The sequence below is a fragment of the Balaenoptera acutorostrata genome, chromosome 5, assembly GCF_949987535.1.
Source record: "Balaenoptera acutorostrata chromosome 5, mBalAcu1.1, whole genome shotgun sequence".
In the NCBI taxonomy this organism is placed as follows: Eukaryota; Metazoa; Chordata; class Mammalia; order Artiodactyla; family Balaenopteridae; genus Balaenoptera; species Balaenoptera acutorostrata.
Window position 1 is genome coordinate 20241123 of NC_080068.1, and position 21849 is coordinate 20262971.

The window sequence follows — 21849 nt, forward strand, 5'->3', positions numbered from 1 at the left end:
ACACTATCCTTTAAAAATAATCTAGTTTTATATTACCTTTTCAAAAATTCCTTAGAAAGTTTCACCTTATTTTTCTGGATGAACTAAAGAATAATTTAACTATTATACCCCTTAAAATAGAAATTTTAATAGTAGCAGTGTTCACCATGCAAAGGTTAAATATCTCCATTTATTAGTTCTCTTTCCTGGGTGGTGGGTATGAATGTATGTAGGTATACATATAAAATTACCAGTAATTACAATTTTGGTCACCTCATTTATAAAAGACTTTCTTACTTCATGCATCACTGCATTGGCAAAAACTTCCTGGACACTATTAAATAATAATCTGGATGATGGGAATTCTAGATTTTAATGGATGTGTCTAATGCTTCATTAGGTTATAACAATTAACTATTTATAGCATGCTGCAGGTAAAACATAGCTCCTGCCTCTATTTGTAAAGGCTGTTGTTCTTGCCCAATTTAAATGCCCCATTCTGTGTTTTCTATAGCACCCTGTGCACAGCTTCATCACAGCACTTCCTATACCTGTTCCGTTTACTGAGCTGTACATTCTTTAAAGATAGGTACCACAATTTAGTCTCATATTTGTAGAGGATGGGAGAAGAGAGGGAAGGAGGGAGGAAGAAAGGAAGGCAAGAAGAAGGAAGGAGGCAGGCACAGTGCCCGGCTGATCTCACTGCACAACTTGAGGGACTGCATTCGTACACATGTCGTGTAAAACGCACTCCTGGAGCACAGAAATATGACGTACACTGCGCTCCTTAGAATTCTGCAGTGTGGTAGCGCTAGTGAATGGTGCACAGTAGGTGCTCAATGCCAGGTACCAGTGACAAACTCTGATTGTCAAAGATCCTAGGAGGAAATTAACAACCTTGAATGATGGACTGCATTCCTGAAAATGAAAAGCACATGCTAGAACTGTGATACCAATTTCAGAGATTAAATTAGGCTCATGGATGAGGTTTATTTTCCAACTGACAGTTTATGTTAGGTAAAACGGTCTCCAAACCAGACGTGAAACAGTCACTTATTCGTGTGGTTGAAAGAGTGAATTAAGTTAATTATAGTCTTTAAACGTTTGAAAACAGTCTGGGGGAAAAAACCTACATAGTGCTCAAACTGTACTTCTAAAAATACTATTTTATTTATACTCATGTATGAAAAAAAAGGGCTATACTACCATGTTTACATACATACCAATATTGGGAACAATTCAATAATGAATCACATCTAAATTTTATAAAGAATACACAAACATTAAAAAACACTGATTGGTTACAGACAGCAGAGTGGAGGAAAAACCCATTAGCTATCACTTTCATTTCCAGTAAAGAGCAGCGCCCTCTGAGAAGAATCAGATCAGTTAGTAACACTCACCTGTACTGCAGAACAAGACGTACAAAGGAAAGTTAGCGACTGCACTGATTTTATTACTTTTACTAAGCCATTTTATCTTCCTCTCAATGCAAATAAAATAATACGAAGAAAAATATGTCCTCACTCTTCACAATAAAAAGAGTCTGCTTCATTCTGCAGGCCTGGCACACTGTACAGTAGGGAGCACTCCATGGCTCAAGTGGGTCAAAGTATCATTTTGATTCTGAGCCACCGAATAGAATCTCATGCATATTTGGTGACCGGACTAACTCCATAGGAGCTGTGATAGATTGAACCATTTCTGTGCAATCCCCAGATCTCACAAATAGGAAAAGGCCCTACACAAGAAAAGATAACAATCAATCTGTCCGTAAATTCTATCTATAGGCTCTTTCTCTAGTGTAAGGTGGAAAAAGGGGCCCTTTCTTGAGTACATGGATACAAGTGTTGTTGTGGTCTAAAGATTGCTGGATTGATACTGTTTGATATAATGAAGATAAGGTATACATAGAAACCACTGCCAGATTAAGAAACTTCCACAACTTGTCTCAATTCTTCAAATAATGGAGCAAGTTCCTTTTCTAGGCTGACAATTAGTCCTAAAACAAAGAGATTAAGAAAATTTGAACATTAGAAAAATGTTTATCAAAATGTATAATACTAAAAAAGTAAATGAGACATAGTTCATTCTCCATTACTAAAACATACTTAAAACAAAATATTGTAATTCTAAATAAAGTAACCAAAAACCCATATTCATTATGAAGTTTATTTTTATCATCTATTAACATAAATAAATGAAAATATTTATATGTATTAGAAGATGTAAAATGAATTATATTATGTGCTATAATTTTGTTAGTTTTGAAAGGAAAACTTTAATTTATACCCTATTATTTCAAAATCTGCACTGATTCAGGAATAATACACATGATTTTTACTAAAAAAAGGTATACTTTTTTCCTGAGCCAATTTTAATGAACTTTATCAAAAGATAGGTAGATAGCAAAGGAATAATCAAATATTTATCATATAAATTCAATAAAGCTAAGATATAAATGGGTATTTCAAATGAAAACAATAATTTTAAAGATGCTTGGCAGGAGTATAAAACACACACTGAAAGAAACAAACTAGTCCAGAAATTAGCTTCTCCTTAGTTTACCAGAGTAGAAGGCTATATATATCTTAAATACTGCTTGTTTTATGCTCAAATAAAGATCTTCCTCTGTCTCACAGAGCATTAAAAGCATCTGGGATTCTCAAGGAAATGTTCTAAGTATCAATACTAAAATACAATTCTGCACATTATCATAATTTATAACAACTGATGATTTTATAACATGACAGTGATTTATCAGAACTGAGGTTTAATATACTTAAAATACTGACACGACTACTATCCTATACAATTTATAAAGTGTTTTCACATACAATATTTTATACCTTCAAAACATTTAGAAATGGAAGAGACCCAATAGATCATCAAATCTAAACCCCTCATTTTAAAGATGAGGAATCTAAATAAAGGCTTCAGTGACATGGCTGGAAACAAAACGGGCTCAAAGAGCTTGGAAAGAAAAAAAACAGAAAAGGAATCTATAACAGTTCTAACAGTGGTGAAATCTGAAGGAGACAGACCTTAACAAAATTCCACTTTAGCCAAAAGAGGAAAATAATTACAATTCAACTGAATACTGTCATTATTTTACGTGAAAGTAGACAGTGAAGGCTAGTGGATATAATGAGATCTTACTATCCTCCTTAGGAAGTGCAGCTTCCCAGTGTTTGTCCTCACATTCTCCCACCCTAAAGAAGAATGAGTATATGCATCCTCGTCACACTCTTTAAGTTCTCAGTCACATTCACCTGGCCCACTATGGTTCAAGATTTTATAGATTGGTCTATACGGAACTGAACTCATCCTTGATCTTTTTTATGTGTTCTGTTTGGTTATCTTCTCTACTCTTCTTTGTTTTCTTAAACTGTTGTAACGTGAGCAAGATATAGCATTCAAGAGGTGAAGATAACATTTAATTTTCCTTTCTGTCTTGAACGATCACTTACCTATACACTGTCTCATTTGAACTAAAAAATAACCACACAAGATCGAGAAAGCAGATATTAGTTCCATTACACAGATATGAAAAACACAATTCAGAGAAGTTACACTTCCAGAGATCAAGGAACAGATGGTAGACTGGGCCATGAATTTAGCTTTTCTTACTCTAAATCTGCTATTCCTATCATATTAGACTGCTCAGATATGGTATTATAAAGAATTAAAAGCTGTATTAAAACACACCTGTATTAGCATTGCTGCTGGCTATGAAACTCACCACCAAAGGTAAACGATTGAATTGAACCACCTAAAAAGAGAACAAGATCTAAATAATATGTTACATAGTGAAAAGGTAGTGTAATTCAGATGAGATATCTTAATCTTCCAAAAAACTTTAAATGGTCAATGTGTAAGATACTAGCCCAACATCATGGTATTACATCATGAAAACATGCAACAGCTGAAAATAAGTATTTCCATAAAACAGGCTTACTGATTATCTCTTAGAGACATTAATACCACTTAGCCTGGAAAGTTTTTAAGGTGGGGCTGTGTCTTCTTCATCTTTTTTTATCTTCTAAAGCCCTGCAGAGTGTCAATTACATAATAGGGGCTCAATAAATATCTGATAAGCAAATAGGTCAAGGCAGTACTTCTCAGTCATTCAAGTGGTTATAACTTCATGATCTTCTGCCTCCTCTGAACCACTATAATTTAAATTAATTTAAATTTAAATTAACTTTGAATCAACTATCTTTTTAAAAAATTTAGCTTCAACCTAACCCTTATTGGCTAAATTAAAGGTCAGATGGGCTGGTTATCTCTTGCCTAATAGACATTAAAATATGTAACTTTTAAAATAAAAAATGTCACTTATGTAGCACCAGTAGTACATGACATACTCTGGGAAACATTGTTCTAAAGTAGACGTGATTAATTTATTCTAAAGAAGAAAATCCAGCTGGAGGTCAAGAGATATGTAGCAACTAATTTCTTTCCCACAAATAATAACCTCACTTATTTTATATATTTCAAACCAAATGAAGGAATTAGTAGCGATAACAAATTTAAATAACTTATCATTTGACTTTCAAGGAAAATTCTGTATCTGTCACCACAACAACAATTAACAAAGGGTGTCATTTGAGAAATCACAGTTGTTAAATAAGCTAAGGGCACCATCCACTGGAGGTACTAGTGACCTGACGTACCCTTTTTAGGGTAACATATACTTTACTACTGAATCTTTTAATCTAATTTTCTATATTAATTAATTCCTGAAATGTGAAAAAAAATTACTAGTTTAACATAACCAATTTGAAGGTTAAGATTTTATAATTCCATCCCCTTCGAAACTAAAATTTCGAATTATAAAACAAACTATTTTATACAGAAAACATAATAATAGTTGAAATCATCAGCAAACCATTTGATAATTATGAACTTACCTGATAGGTGTTATAGTAACAGATGATACTTTTATTTTTTGAAAGTCCAAGTTTGCTCCCTTGGTCTGTTGCAAGGGCAAAAGTAGACAAGAAGCCAGGTCTCAAAGCATGCTCTGGAGCATTATCATTGGCCACTGGAAATATAAATGATTTAAGTAAAAATTATGCAGGAAATACGGTAGGGAAAAGATCTAGAGCACTTTTTTTTTTTAACATAAACCTGTAAAAAAATGAGCACAACGGTTATGCTTCACAATACTGAAAATCATATTACTAACTGGGTCTCATCAATTTAGGTGGGAAAAACCACTCAGCCAGAAGTTGAGTGATCATAACTAAGGGAAGAAATGCTGCTTCTCACAATTTTTTAAAATTTTCAAATGAATACTAATTGTTTCCATTTTCTTAATATCTAACTTAAAACACAGATTATGATTATCAGTACAATTAATAAACTGAATGTTTTGGTTAACTGAGAGCAAAGCTAGAATAGTAAAAAAAAGCTTCAAAAACCTTTGCTCTTATAAAACCCACAGAAGTATCTTTTGTAGATGATAATAATTCTACAACCGGCCATGTGTTTTAAGTTTCTTTCACTCATTAAAAGGTCTAAGTGGAGTTAGTTGTACCAGTAAGTGCTGAGCTTAATTAAGGCTTTTAACACAGCGATCCTCAGAAAGAACATTAGAACTGGAAAATCTCTGAGATTACTTTCTTCAAAGCCCTCATTGCAGAACTGAGAAAAGGTAAGGGACTTGGCCATGGCTACCTATGTTCTGTGCTGGGTTAGAAAGTACACTGGATCACACATCAGGAGATGATGGGTTCTTTGCCTATCTTGTCACTGACTCATGTGCAGCTTTGGACTGACAATGTATTCCTTGTGCTTGACCATTTCCATTTATAAAATGAAAGAACTAAATTAGCTAATTTCTAAACTTTCTTTCAATTCTAAAGTCTGAAATTATCTGACATATATGATAACCCCAGGTGGAAAATAAATTGTAAACAAAATATGCAGAACATTATTTAATCTTTCTGTGACATATATACTTTAAAAAAAAAGGTAAAACTCAGGCGAAAAGAAATTTTTTTCTTTTTCTTTTTTTTTTTTTTTTCCTTAGGTTAACCAGTTCTTCTCTAGGCAAAAATTATTGTTAGATTCTGGTTAACTAAAGTAATTGTGAAGTTAAAAGTTTTTCAAAATCTTATTTCCAGTAAGGAAGGAGAACAAGAAAGAGTAAACAAAATAATAAATTTATGTTAATTCAAATGTATGGATGTTTATCCTAAAACTACTAGCAATATTGATAAAAAACATATATTGGGGGAGTCTGCGTGTATCATATATCTAGCTGCATATATGCCCACTCTCAACACTTAGATTTACTAATCGTTTACATTATACATAAAATGTCTTTAATGGGAAACTGGGCTTGTGATAAATCCATGCTTATAAACTCTGGATGATATCGTGATAGATTTGATATATAATAAGTTACTTAAGATTCCAACCCAGCCTTCAACACACAAAAGCAAACATTTCCTCCCAAACTAAGACCATCTCCTGAATGTATTGAAATGGGTTATTTTATGCTTGCCTTCTATATTACTCAGATATAAATACATTTTTACTCAAAAGCAAACATGACACTGGCATGTAATTGCTCCATTTTACCTTTAATGACAGGCACGCCATCTCTATCTGACACAACAATAGCATGGAGCCCCTCAACACTAGAAAGAAAACAAAAAGTTAAAATATTATGAAACATCTTCTCAAAATATGTACCTTCAAAGTCATAATGGTAATTTTCATGTATACTTCTGAAAACCCATGGGAACTCAGTTATTGATATAAGTTCCTATAACATGTTTGCCAAAACTCTTCCCCCATAACAAGCAAAAACAGACACAGTTGCCTTCACACAACTTATAATCTAAAAGGAGAGCAGCTATCATGCAGACCACCTCACGCAAATATAAAACTACAACTTGGGAAGTGCCACTAAGAGATATGTGGGGATACGTGAGCCTATAAAAGGGGGGTTGATTCAGACAGGTGCGTCAGGGAAGGCTTCCCTGGGGAAGTGCTATCTCAGCTGAGATGCTATGGTACTAAGAAAAGAGGGGCAGAAAGATCACTGTAAGCTGAGGGAACAGGACAGAAAGAATGGAGGTCATACAGCAATCCTTTCAGCCACGCCTACACAAGAAGTAAGCAGAATGGTTAAGTCTACAGCTGTGAAGTTAGAAAGACCTGGTTTCCAGTTCAGAGTCTGGTGCTTACTGTTTAAGCTACCTTGTGTCAGTTACAAAACCTCTCTCTAAGTCTCAGTTAATCTGAAAATGGGGATAATTGTACTTATTTGGCTACTGTGAAATTTAATAAAATAATGCATGTAAAGCAGAGGGTGGTTGGTACATAATTAACATTCAAAAATATTAATTAACATCAATGTTGTCATCTGTGCACACTGAGAATGACATAATTTATCCATGCAGTTTAAATACTAAATTATTAGTGAGAATCCCTAGAGTGCAAAAATGTTAAAAATTATAATGGGGAAACACCCGCAAACTTTCATCATTTACAAAGAACCTATAGCCCTTTAACTATAACACAAAACCTAGAGCCTTGTAACTGCAGGCACACCTCATTTTACTGTGCTGCCCTTTATCGAGCTTTTTATAACCCTGCATGGAGCAAGTCTATTGGCACCAGTTTTCCAACAGCATGTGCTTTGTGCTTCTGTGTCACATTTTGGTAATTCGCACAGTATTTCAAACTTTTTCATTATTACCATATTTGCTATGGTGATCTGTGATAAATGGTCTTTGATGTTACTCCTGTAATTATTTTGGGGTGCCACAAACCACGTCCATACAAGACGGTGAACTTAGCTGATGAATGCTGTGTGTTGTGACTGCTCCACTGACGGGCAGTCTCCCCACCTCGCTCCCTACTCCCTGTGACGCAACAGTATCGAAATTAGGCCAGTTAGTAACCCTACAATAGCCTCTAAGTGTTCTAGTGAAAGGAAGAGTCACACATCTCCCATTTAAGTCAAAATCTAGAAATTATTAAGCTTAGTGAGGAAGGCATGTCGAAAGCTGAAACAGGCCAAAAGCTAGGCCTCTTGCACCAAACAGCCAAGTTGTGAACACAAAGGAAAAGTTCTTGAAGGGAATCAAAAGTTGTTACTCCAGTGAATACACGAATGGTAAGAAAGCAAAACAGCCTTATTACTGATATGGAGAATGTGTTAGTGGTCTGGATAGATGATCAAACCAGCCACAACATTCCCTTAAGCCAAAACCTAATCCAGAGTATAAAACCCTAACTCTCTTCAATTCTATGAAGGCTAAGAGAGGCGAGGAAGCTAAAGAAGAAAAGTTTGAAGCTAGGAGGTTGGTTTAAGTAAAGAAGCTGTCTCCGTAACATCAAAGCACAAGGCAAGCGCTGATACAGAAGCTGCAGCAAGTTATCCAGAAGATCTAGCTAAGATAATTAATGAAGATGGCTACACTAAACAGCAGATTTTCAATACAGACGCAACAGCCTTCTATTGGAAGAAGATACCATCTAGGACTTTCATAGCTAGAGAGAAGTAGTCAATGCCTGGCTTCAGAACTTCACAGGACAGGCTGACTCTCTTGTTAGGGGCTAACACACCTGGTGACCTTAAGTTGAAGCAAAATGCTCATTTACCATTCTGAAAATCCTAGGGTGCTTAAGAATCAATGTTACATCTACTCTGCCTGTGCTCTATAAATGCAACAACAAAGCCTGGATGACAGCACATCTATGTACAACATGCTTTACTGAATATGTTAAGCCCACTGTTGAGACCTACTGCTCAGAAAAAAAGATTCCTTTCAAAATATTACTGCTCATTGACAACGCATCTGGTCACCCAAGAGCTCCGATGGAGATGTACGATGAGATTAAGGTTGTTTTCATGCCTGCGAACACAACCTCCATTCTACAGCCCATGGATCAAGGAGTACTTTGGACTTTTGAGCCTTATTATTTAAGAAATACATTTCATAAGGCCACAGCTGCCATGGACAGTGATTCCTCCGATGGATCCGGGCAAAGTAAATTGAAAACCTTCAGGAAAGGAGTCACCACTTTAGATGCCATTAAGACCATTCATGCTTCATGGGAAGAGGTCAAAATAACAACATGTACAGGAGTCTGGAAGAAGTAGACTCCAACCCTCATGGATGACTCTGAGGGGTTTAAGACTTCAGTGGAGGAGGTAACTCAGATATGGTGAAACAGCAAGAGAACTAGGATTAGAAGTGGAGCCTGAAGATGTGACTGAATTGCTGCCATCTCAGGGTAAGACTTTAATGAATGAGCAGTTGCTCTTTATGGACGAACAAAGAAAGTGGTTTCTTGAGATGGAATCTATTCCTGGTGAAGATTCTGTAAAGATTGTTGAAATGACAACAAAGGATTTAAATATTACAAAAAACTTAGTTGATAAAGCAGCAGCAGGGTATGAGAGGACTGACTCCAATTTTGAAAGAAGTTCTACTGTAGCTGTAAAATGCTATCAAACAGCCTTGCATCCGTCAAAGAAACTGTGAAAGGAAGAGTCAATCGACACGGCAAACTTCACTGTGGCCTTACGTTAAGAAAGTGCCACGGCACCCCAGCCTTCAGCACCCACCACCCCGATCAGTCAGCTGCATCAGCGCTGAGGCAAGACCCTCCACAAGCAGAAACATTACAGCTCACTAACGGCTCAGATGACGGTTAGCATTCTTTGGCAAAAAAGTGTTTTTTCAAGAAAGTGTTTCTTACCTAAGGCATGTACATCGTTTTTTTAGACATAATGTTATTACACACTTAACAGACTACAGTATTAGTATAAACATAACTTTTATATGCAATGGGAAACCAAAAAAATTGTGTGACTCGCTTTATTTCGATATTCACTTTACTGTGGTGGTCTCCTCAGAAATATGTTTACTGTCCCTACTATATCCCCGAATTACCCCCTCCTTATGGTGTTAACCTTAATATTTTAACTTACGAATGAGGAATATTGATATTAACTTAATGTGCAGATACTGAAATTAAACTTTCTAAAAATCTCATTGTCAAAAATTTTCAAGTCAGGGAAGTGTGATTAAAATTCAAGTAGAAAATGTTACAAACAATACTTATCTCCCTCACATTTAAAATAAAAATGATGAAAACAACTGTGTCTCAATATTTACTGGCATTATTTTCTATTATCATTCAATCTTGAAACTATCTATGGATTAAAACGTACTCTATAAAATTAATACATAAAAACAAATATTTGTCAAAGTTAAAAACTAGGTTATATGAAAACATATCCTACAGATACTTGTACACATGCAAATTAACTTTGTGCAACTGTCAATAGCAACACTACTTGAAAGAGGAAAGGACTGGAAACTTAACTGTCCATCAAGAAGGACAAATTAAATATGTTATGACACGCATAAACCATGGAATATTCTGCAACCACAAAAAAGAGCTCTTTATGTACTGAGTGATTGACCTCAAAGTTACATTAAGTGAAAAAACACACATTTTGAATAGCGTGTACAAGAACCAACAACTTATGTAATACCATGTGTAGGCATGTGAGGGTATACGTTGCAATGGACTAAATGTTTGCCATCACCCACAAAATTTGTATCCTGAAACCCTAATCCCAGTGTGCTGTTATTTGAAGGTGGGGCCTTTGGGAGGTAACTGATCATGAGGATGGAGCTCTCAAGAATAGGATTAGCAGCCTTATCAGAGGCCAAAGAGCTAGCTAGCCCTCTTTCCACCACATGAGGCTATGAGAAGTCAGCAACCTATAACCCAGAAGCGAGCCCTCACTGTAACCAGACCCTGCTGGCACCCTGATCTCAGACTTCTAGCCTCCAGAGCTGTGAGAAATAAATTCCGGTTGTCTATAAGAAATCCAGTCTATGGTACTTTGTTATAGCAGCCTGAACTAAGACATATGAGTATATGTGCAAATACATGTGCTAATATACATTTGCTTGCAGGTGCATAAAATCTCTCTGAAGGTAACAATGGGTGCCTCTGAGACAGGAGTTGTGCAGCTGAAGGACAGGGATGGGAGGCTCTTCACTCTATGTCCTTCAGTTAACTTTCGAATTTTGAACTTTATAAATGTATTGTCTACTCAAAAAATAAGCCAATTGAAAAACAGGTAAAGAGTACTAAAAAATGTTTAGAAATATTTGTATCACCATAGGTGACTTCTTTTTTCTTATTTTCATGGTAATTAATTTAAAGGCCAATTAATGCACCAAAAGAGGAGGAAGAAATAAAAGGACATTCTTTTTAATGGATTTCAAATCCACAGATATAAAAGCCCAACAAAGTAGAAAAAGGACTCATATATTTAAAGGACTCATTTAAAGAAATCAGGTCACAAATATAAAACGTGTTTCCAATTCTATACACAGTTCACCAAGAAAAACATGAATACATCTTACTAATAATTGAAAATAACTATGATGTATTAATAGGTACGCTACACTTTTAGAGGGGATAAATTGAATTTTATGAAATATCCTGCAGAAATCTAAACTTTAAGCTAAGTGAAACAAATATTTTTATCCTAAAAAAGCAAATGTTACATTAGTAATCAAAGATATCATACTTAGTTCTATTCATATAATGATGAAACATTTGGTTTTAACACAAGAAGCTGTGAATATTAAAGCCTGAGACTGTTTTGAGTCACAATTAGATTTGAAAATACAAATCCAAGAACTATATTTAACAGAGAATTCAAATGAACAAAAGCACATTCCACTCACATGTATCTCTGACTTGGTTGTTGAAAGTCATAACGGTAAGAATTAAAAGCGTGAACCCACAAGATAGGGGTAGGGGATTAAGAGGTACAAACTATTATGTATAAAATAAGCTACAAGGATATACTGTACAACACAGGGAGTAGAGCCAATATTCTATAATAACTATAAATGGACTATAACCTTTAAAAAGTGTGAATCACTATATCGTATACCTGTAACTTATATAATATTGTACATTGGGGCTTCCCTGGTGGCGCAGTGGTTGAGAATCTGCCTGCTAATGCAGGGCACACGGGTTCGAGCCCTGGTCTGGGAAGATCCCACATGCCGCGGAGCAAATGGGCCCGTGAGCCACAACTACTGAGCCTGCGCGTCTGGAGCCTGTGCTCCGCAACAAGAGAGGCCGCGATAGTGAGAGGCCCGCGCACCGCGATGAAGAGTGGCCCCCGCTTGCCGCAACTAGAGAAAGCCCTCGTACAGAAATGAAGACCCAACACAGCCAAAAATAAATAAATAAATAAATTTAAAAAAAAAAAAGAAAGAAAGAAAAAGCATGGACCCACAGCTCTGGAGCCAGGCTACCTGTGTCCAAACCCCGTAACTTCACATACATCTAGCAACAAATCAAAGTGTATATTCTATGACTTTTCTTTACGTGTTATTACTTAACCATCCTTTTAGCTCTTGGGTGCAATAAGCCCACTTTCAAGAAATGATCATGAAAATGAAACAAAGTGGCCTCAGTCATTATGGGATAAAAACACACAGTACTAATCCCTTTCCTTCCACTGTGGAAAGATTTTCATTATGTTTTTACAAATATCCTTTTCACATATATCAACTATGCTTCTGTTCCTATATTTTGTCTCCAGTGTGGTATCCCTCCCTCTCCCCAGGCCAATTTTATCATCATTTTAATATGCTAAGCCTCCAATAAGGTAAATACAGGTAAGCACAGAAAGCCCTTGTTTTGTATGGTTCCAATATGGACACATTTTAGTTACCAAAATTTAGTTAAATAATACCACTCTGCCCCAGCAGCCTGGGTAAAGTCTCAGTTAGCTGGTATATTAGCTGAACAACTGCATAAAGTACAAGCTTAGCTAACTCTTCAGTTCACAAATCACTATGTAAGGAATTTTGTAAATAACAGATGCAAATTGTGACCAGTAACCAGTCACACCGCTTCTTTCAGAGTGTGTTGGTGATTGTTCATGGAGCACGTTATGCAGTTTTTGAAGAGACAGCAAAGCATGTTGTAGTTTTGTTACTTTCTTGTCTTCCAGTGACAAACCATGTGACCAAAAAAAAAAAAAAAAAGGATAACTGAAATAGGGAACAGCCAATAAAGATGAAATGCAGCAAAGAAATGAAAAGTGATAATGCTGGAATAGAGAGTAAACGGAGTTATGGAAGAAAGAGGTGGCTGAGGAATGCTGATGCTTGCTGCTGTGCACTAGATGTGCAGCCAGAACAACTTAGTGAAAGCAAATGTCCTGATGTAAATTAAGAAAAGTGGTTGTGATGAACAGGATAAAGATGTCCCAGAGGAAGTGACACTGGCAAGGACCTCACATTAAAGGAACTCTCAGAGACATTTCACATCACTTGAAAGTACAAAGGACAGGGACTTCCCTGGTGGCGCAGTGGTTAAGAATCCACCTGCCAATATACTGGGGACACAGGTTTGAGCCCTGGTCCTGGAAGATCCCACATGCCGCAGAGCAACTAAGCCTGTGTGCCACAACTACTGAGCCTGCGCTCTAGAGTCCGCGAGCCACAACTACTGAGCCATGTGCCACAACTACTGAAGCCCGTGTGCCTAGAGCCCGTGCTCCGCAACAGGAGAAGCCACCGCAGTGAGAAGCCCGCGGACCGTAACAAAGAGTAGCCGCCACTTGCCACAACTAGAGAAAGCCCGCATGCAGCAACGAAGACCCAACGCAGCCAAAAATGAATAAAATAAAATTAATTTAAAAAAAAAAGAAAGTACAAAGAACAAACTTTTGGAAGCTAATCCAAAGTTAGAAAGAAATATGCCAATTTGCCAGGCACAGAAAAGATGTCTGTTCCTTATCTTAAGGATATACCTTTCAAATATCTGAAGGTACAATATATGAAAAGAAGTGGAAAAACACTGTTCAAACTACTTTTGATACGTTTTTTTCAAAGAAATAAACATCTTAATTCTCAATGTTTCTAATGTTTTAAATTATAGTGTATTAAACAAATATTAGTTTTAGCACTTGTTTCCATTTCCCTAAATATAACCAACAATAAGAGAAGTTTTAATGTGTTGGCAACATTTTTTAAAGGTCACAAAACCAAAGTAACTTTTCCCATTGATTATTAAAATTGCTTTGGACAGTTGCAGCTTGTTCGGTCATTTTTATGGCCCTGCCCTGCTGTGCAAAGCCGAGGCTGCTGCTACTGCTGATCATTAGGCTGAGAACAGCATCGGCAGCTCGTCTTTACAGCTGTCAGTACTAGGAGGCAGGCAGTAAAAATGAATCTAAGTATCACACTAACATAAAGTCAATGGTAACAAATAACACTTCAGTAGTGATTTCTTCCTGAGCAGAGAAGAATATAGATAAATCAAAACTAGAAGATAATACTAATTTCAACTGCTCTGTAATCAGAGTAAAGGCACAAGCCTAGGCAAACCACACAAACCAATTTAGGCAAAAATCCAAACAAGGGTTTGTTTTCCCCCCCCCCCACCTATGTAAATTGACATCTAAAACCTTTTTAACATCAAATAGATTCGGAGAATAAGAAATTAAAAAAAAAAAACAAAGGATCTCACTACATATTCTGTTATACTAATTCAAAGGTTAATCAATTCTTCTGGAATGTGAAAATGGATGTCTCAATATATTCCTCTCTTTCATGCCCTTAACTCTAAGGTATCATTTTACATTAAACTAAATGTGAATTTTAATTCAACTAAAGTGACAAAGTCCTTTGAATCAGTAAAATACCTAAAAGGAAGTCACTGTCCTCAACACAAGAGACTAATTTACAAAATGGTGCATCAAATGGACTGTGGGCAGGTAGGTGAAAGCCTTGTGATTTTTCCAAGTATGAGCTGCTAAGTCTAGCATTTTCCGGTTATGTAGACTCAGCAATTAGGTCTTACAAGCAATGTTAAAAATAAAGGCAAATTCTTAGGTTTTTTCCCCTTGAAATTACTCCAACTACTTCAAAGTATAATCCAGTAAATCGCTATGAAAGAACTCTAAAGTGGCAAGAAATCTGGGTTCTAGCCCTCGGGCATTCACTAGCTGTTTAACCTCAGACAAGTCATGTAACTTCTCTAGGGCTCATGTTGTTTATCTGCAAACTCAAAGCACATCACTTGTGCTACATAAGATTGTTAGAATATTTGCAAGTGCTAAATAATAGCATAATACACACATATTAGTCTAAGATAAACAGAAACAAAATACTACATAAAATTAACATATGTTAAGCAGAATTTATTTACTAACAAATTAGTAATTTTTTACCTTGGTAATTTTTTGTACAGGAATCGTTTTAGGTCCTGAAAGAAAATATAAAAAATCGTATTATAATAATAATGCCTTGTACTGGTTCTCTAGACACTGTCCTATCCACATCTCATGTAACTTAAGTATTCATTCATAACCATTCTTGCTTGTGTTCTTTCTCTTTCTGATTTTGATGCTTTAACTAGTTGTGTGATTTCCAGCAAGTTAACTAACCTTTTTCTCTAAGCCTGTTTCATTATTTTTTGAGTAGGGATAATTATAGAGCCTACATCATGATTGTTATTGAAGTTTATTGATACGATGCATGTAAAGTGATTAGCATATCCAGAAGTGGAAACACAAATACATATTAGCAGTAATATTAGATCATACTTTTCATACTATTGTACATCTTCTTGTTGCTAACTTTGTGTTCACTTGAGAATATATTATGAACATCTTTCCATATCCACAGACTTTCTAACAACACTTTAACAGTCTTGGGTAAGTTGATGAGCTTCTCTGAAACTCAGTTTCCTGCATGACTAAAGACAAACCACTATGTGTGTCAAGTGTTTAGCATGGAACATAATTACGACTAAAGAAACAGAAGACTACATTGTCTCATTACACTCTCTCATCTGGGGAGTTTCATTGACAATCCCGGCATCAATTATGAGCTCTACATACATAAATCAGACACCTGCTGTTTTGGCCCTTTAATCCCTACTATTCTCCAAATCTGGATGTTCACTTTATTTCATGTTATCACCACCAGCTTACCTTTGCACACACTATCACAAAGCTCAACTCATCACTTTTCATCCGAAATCCAGATTTCCCCAATCTCTTCTTGTTTCCACTAATGGCACTACCAATCCCTGTTACTTACTCAGCTTTGAAACATAAAGTAATATTTAACCCAAAACTCACATGTGTCACTTTAAGAATCACTTGTGAAGCCAAATGTTTTTAAACTGATGTTCTTCTCTCCTTTCCAAATGACGTTACAGTTTAGGTCCAGTTTATTGTTTATGACTTACACTAGCCTCCCAATTGGTATGACGGTCTACCATTTCTACCCCACACATTTCTGCACAATGCCAATAATCATATTATTCTCCTTCTCTAAATCTATAGTTGCAGTGATTCTCAACCCTGGCTATGGAAAACACCTGGAGAGCGTAAAAGGAACTCTGATGCCTGGTTTGGAGGTGCTCCCCAGATGATTCCCTGTGCAGCCAAGATCAAAATCAATGTTTGAATGGCTCTCCACTGTTTACCAAATTATGTACAAATTCTGTAGACATTTGAGGCTCTCTACAGTATGGTCTACAACTAATTTTACAGTCCTGCTTCCTACCACTCCCTCATACATTTCCTCAGCCCCAGCTGAACTGGACTATTCACAGCTCCTCCACGTACATCTTTTCCTTTCCTATCTCTAACTTTGCTTATGCTATTCGTTCTACTAGTAATACCTCCTCGACCTTTAAAAAAAAAAATTGCTACTCATCATTTAGAGCTAATCTCAACCACCAAATACTCCAAACCAGCTTTCCTGATAAAGACAAACCGAGGCAATCCCTCTTTCCCTTGAATTTTTACACAATAATGTATGCACATCTATGATCACTTGCTTACTATATATTTTTTTTAACTTTAGAAACCCTTAAGGAAAGAAATCATACATACGTCATTTTTATTTCTCTCACAGCCCTTACTACAGCAATCTTTTCAAGGGAGACGTTCAAAAGAATTTAGTGATTTGATGATGCCTGGAGAACAAGGCCTCAAAAATATAATGGAAGGCACCCAAAAATGGAGTGATAAAGGCATAAAAAGTTGCTAACTGTTGAAAAACATAATCTTGCAACCTAAACAGAAAAATCCGATTCATATTGATGTTGAATGGCCACTTAGTGTACTGGTTAAGAGCAGGGGCTCTGGAGCCAGTCTGCCTGGGTTGCTATCTTGACTCCCCAACTTCCTGGTTGTGTAACCTGAGGAAGTCACTTGATCGTTCTGTGCCTTAGCACTCTCATCTGTAACACAGGGATAATAATAATAGTGCCTACCTCATAAAAGTTACTGTAAGAATTAAATGAGTGTATGTTCAATGTTCCAAAGAATGTTTAGCATGTATGTCAGCAAAATAACAGTACGTAAACTATAAACAAACACAGACGTTAATAGTATTAATTACCTGCTGTTTCTAGGAGTGAAGTTCTCTAAATTTAGAATTTTGGTTGTATTGCTGTGCTAAAGAGGTGTTGGTTATAAATCATCTGCAATTGTTACAATGAGCTCAGAGAGACATAACACTTACTGGAAAAAGATTCAGAGCAACAAACCATCATTTAGAAATCGAAATGGTAGATATGCAGAGCTTCTCTCATGCCCGCAGGACTGGGGCGTGGGAAAAATAAAATCTTCTCAACCTCAGGCACCTTAGAGTCCTCCACGCCCATTCTAGGCAGAAACTCTGGACCCCGCAAACTACTCAAATTAATCTCTCACTTCAGATCCTAGCGAAAATAATGAAGTGGAGGGAAGCGCTAAAACGAAACAAATTTGGACTTGGGAAGCGCTACCTCTCCCCGCCCACTCTCTCCTTCCTCTTGTGTTAACTCACATCCGCCATGATGAACCCCTTCCTCTCGCAGGATCAGTCTCCACGCCTGAAAAAGAAACTCCTGGTGACTCTCCTCTCACCACTTCCTCGCCCTCCCCACCTCCAACCCAATACGCGGGGTCAGCTTTCCTCAGGGTCAGACAAGGATCCGCGGCTCCAGGGCTCGTGCCAGGGAGGCTGAAGGCACTCGGGAGTTTCCACATTCCCAGACGGGCAACCGAGATGCCTGACCTCAGCCCACTCCACCCTCTCACCCCCAAAACTCAGGCCTAAAGGGGAGGCGAAAGGGGCGTCCTCTCTTCCGTCTCACCGCCCGCGCCACCTGCGGGCCCAAGCCTAACACCGGGCAAACTGGCTCCAGTTACCTCGGTTTCTGGGCTGCCCGGTTCCCTAAGCTGTCACTTCAGAGGACAGCTTCTGACACAGGTTCCTCTAAAAGCCGCTGTCACGTGATTTGTAACCGCCTCCGTGCTCCAGGAAGCACTTCCCTTCGACCCCGGTGACGCCAGATTTCCGGGGAGGTGCTTCGGCAAAAGGGAGCGCGCAGCCGCGCGACGCGCCCAGCCCGACCCCTGCCCCCCAACCTGGGGGCTGCTTCCTGCGCCTGCGCAGAGATCTGGACGTCGCGACCTCTGCTGTCGGATCGAGATTCGTAAGAGATCGCCGAGCCGTGAAGACCCCCGGAAAACGCAAGCAAGAAGACGTTTTTGTTTGGAGAGGGTGGAAAAATCTCATCAGTTTTTTAAGGGCCCGTTATCTTAAAACCTCTTCTTGTAGATGGAGAAATTTGAAAGGGTGGTGTTACACGCTGAACAGCAAACACCAGATTGCCCGTGATTAGAAGTCCCAGGTCAATAGGTTTCTGACCCCAATTTACTAGTCTCTTTTGGCTTTCCCATGGGTGCTGCCCACGTACTGTGACTCAAGGCTCTGTCTAGATTGAATCGAGGATCCATGAGCTTTCTGGAGATCTGAGTTATGTGTGTACCTCAAGCCTCTACATATGCAGACATTGAACAACCTTCTTTCATTGCCTCTTGACTTAGAAGGCTATACCTTTAAGGACTGCCTACATTACTTTTCGTTTGGTGCATTGCTTGTGTGCACATTTAAGGAAAACCTACAGTAGGTGGTAGGAAAATGAGGTCTAGGGGAACTTGTTTTCGACTGATTGTCAACTCCAATCCCAAAAAGTAGAAGTGCAAAAGGAACCATATCCCAAGACGTGGTGAAAAGATACTTATTTCCTAGTTATCCTTAGGAGGATGAAATGGTAAACTACAAAGCTCCTAGCTGTTACAAATGACCTCCTTGTCATTACAAGTGAACTTGACAGTTCCATAGCAACTGACGTCATTGAAGATCACTTCCTTTTCCTTCCTTTCATTTCTTAGCTTCTAGGACACTGCACTTATTTTAGCTCCTCACCCACTGTAGCCTCCTCTTAAATGAAGGCATTTAAAGCTTGTCTTTGATTCCTCTGCTGTTTTTCCCTTTCCACAGTGTCCTGAGAATGTGAGTCCTAAATCTGCACCTTTCATCTGAGTTCTAGGTTCACATTTTCAGCTGCTTGTTGGATGTTGAATATTTCTACACATATGTCTGTCAGTTCTAACTCAAAAGCTCTAAAAACTCCAGTAAACCTGTGTTTCCTGATCTATGTCCATGTTGGTTCCAAGATTCCATCAGGTATCATGTTTGCTCTCTTTCCTTCTTCATGTTCTTTTCTTCCTTAACAATGTTTTTTTACATCTAGATTTTTTCAGTTCTTCATTCAAACAATTATTCCATTCAGCAAGACTGTATCGATAGCCACTTAACAATGGCCAGTTAAACCTTTCTAAAATAATGTACATTATTGCTGATCAAAAAATCTTTAGTGATATACCATTGCAGACAATAGTTGATGTAGTTTTTAATCTGGCACTAACATGTCATTTTATTTTACTTCTAAATGCACTCTACTGTGAATCCTATACTCCCAGCCGAATTTATTACCTCACCCTTCCATCCAAATGACTCTTATTTTCCCATGCTAGTTGTGGAGGTTCCCGAATCTGAAATGCTTATTTCTCTCGTAGGAGAGGCAAAACTTCCTTCTACCTTCTTTGATTTTGTGGCTGGGTCTAACAATGAAATTAACAGACAGATTAACAGGAGGAAAATCATACAAATTAATTGAATATTTTTACATGTACATGGGAGTCTTCAGAAGGAAAATGAAGACCCAAAGCCATTAGGCCCAAAGTTTATATACCTTTTTACACAAAAAACAATAAATTGTGGGGATGAGACAGACAAGGGGGCTTGGGCTAGGGGCAGTAGATTGTACAACAGTGACTATTAAACGTATGGGATAAACTAATGGAAGATAAGGGTTATTTTAGTAGGTTTGTTTGCACAGGTCCATTTCAGTGTCAGTTTCATCTCTGGTGGTAAGAATGTTCTTCTTTTCCTGGTAGAGGGAGGGAACCTTTCTCACGGGAAGTTTTATAACAAGCCTTTAAGTAGAAGTAGGAGGTCAGAGAGCCCTTCCTGCATTTGCTGTTTCCTAGTGCCTTCAGATCAAAATAATCAATATGCTAAAGTGGCATATTTCAGGGTGGCATGTTCTAAACCCCTGCATTTTCTGCCTTAGTTATTTAAATCTTGTTTCCTTATAACACCTTCTCATCCATCACATTCTCTTGAATGCTCCTATATACTACCAAGAATGATTGATATTTATTTGTGCATAATTATGTGTCATAGTTTTAGTTTGTTTACCCAGTGAGACGGTAAGGTCTAGAAAGAAGGGTCATGGCTTAGATTTTTTCCAGTTTCCTACAATGCCTCTGTTTCTTGCATTCTGTAGGTACTCATTTCAACATTTGTAGAATGAAAGTGATTACAAGAAACCATTAGTCCTGGCCCTGACTAAAACTAAAACTCCTTATTTCCCCCTGTACCTCCCCACCATTTGCCCCCAAGTTTGGAGGCAAATAAAAATATGAACTCTAGCGAAATTCTAATTTCTGGAAGCACTACTTTTCATTTTAACATAATTATCCATTTTAATGACATTATTATATGGTAGTTGACCTGGAAAATATTGCTGATTTTTTTCTTCCTCTTGAGTGGCAAAAAGGGAGAGCACAGCTTTCCAAGATCTCCAAATACTACAATGTCTACAAATTGAAAAATCTAGTAAGATTTTTAATTTCCAAGTGTGGTGGTTTCCAAACTATGGCATGTCAATAGGAGAGTTCCTTATGTACTCAGATTGATCTGTTTGCATTTACCCATCAATAACACTGCTGTTGGTACAGGACTAAGGGAAATATTTACTGACCTAAAAGATTATCAGCACCGTGTGCCAGTTCTCCAAAGTGGGATTTAACAGATGATCTCTGAGGTTCAGAAAGAAACAGATAGTATACACATACATGCATATGCACACAAAATTTTTATCTCATTATACAAATTTTCTATTTTGTCCTGCTATGTACACAGTATACTAGTACATTATATAGTCAACAAACATACACATGTTAAAGTTCTGAGTTCATTATATCAGAGCCTTTGTTTCTGCTTCTCTTTAGCTTAAATTTCTCTTAGCTGTTGTATAGAGCAGAGCTCTCAATTTTTTTGTTTTTTTTTTTAGATTCTGGTTTCCTATCAAAAAATCAACAATCAATCATCTGGATTTAGGCTGGCTCTGCTGTCTGTGTGAAAATTCTATTGGTATTCAAACTCGTATGGGGAGGAGAGTCTTGCTGATTCTCCAACATACAAAAATGAAAATTTTATCACTTACACTGGCCAAGTTGGAAAATGTCTTACAAATTTTGATTTTGGCTCTGGTTTGGGATTTGGCCCATTGAAAATACAATAAGGTCTATACAATAACTTTCTCTTCTGTACTATCACCCATGGTCACCACACCCTGGACTTAGGCGGTCACCTCAGAAATCACTAATTCCCTCGATCTCTGGCTTACATCTAATAGTCAGTGAAA

The 21849-nt window shown here is 37.3% G+C and overlaps 1 protein-coding gene across 1 annotated transcript; it reads right to left on the reverse strand.

Annotated features, from left to right (window-relative positions):
- Positions 1-1125: 1125 nt before the first annotated feature.
- On the reverse strand, positions 1126-18350 carry LAMTOR3 (late endosomal/lysosomal adaptor, MAPK and MTOR activator 3). The gene is made up of 7 exons (XM_007172903.3): positions 18218-18350; positions 17853-17898; positions 15236-15270; positions 6571-6629; positions 4893-5026; positions 3688-3751; positions 1126-1981 (listed from the first exon to the last, which is right to left on the reverse strand). Exons 2-7 carry the CDS (start codon positions 17859-17861, stop codon positions 1908-1910), a joined length of 375 nt encoding a protein of 124 aa, XP_007172965.1. The 5' UTR covers positions 17862-17898; positions 18218-18350; the 3' UTR covers positions 1126-1907.
- Positions 18351-21849: the final 3499 nt, after the last annotated feature.

Coding starts and splice junctions, on each gene's coding strand:
- LAMTOR3 (XM_007172903.3), bottom strand. Junction 6,630..15,235: donor CTGTACAAAAAATTACCAAG/GTAAAAAATTAC, acceptor TTTTCTTTCTAG/TGTTGAGGGGCTCCATGCTA. Junction 5,027..6,570: donor TGGCGTGCCTGTCATTAAAG/GTAAAATGGAGC, acceptor TTATATTTCCAG/TGGCCAATGATAATGCTCCA.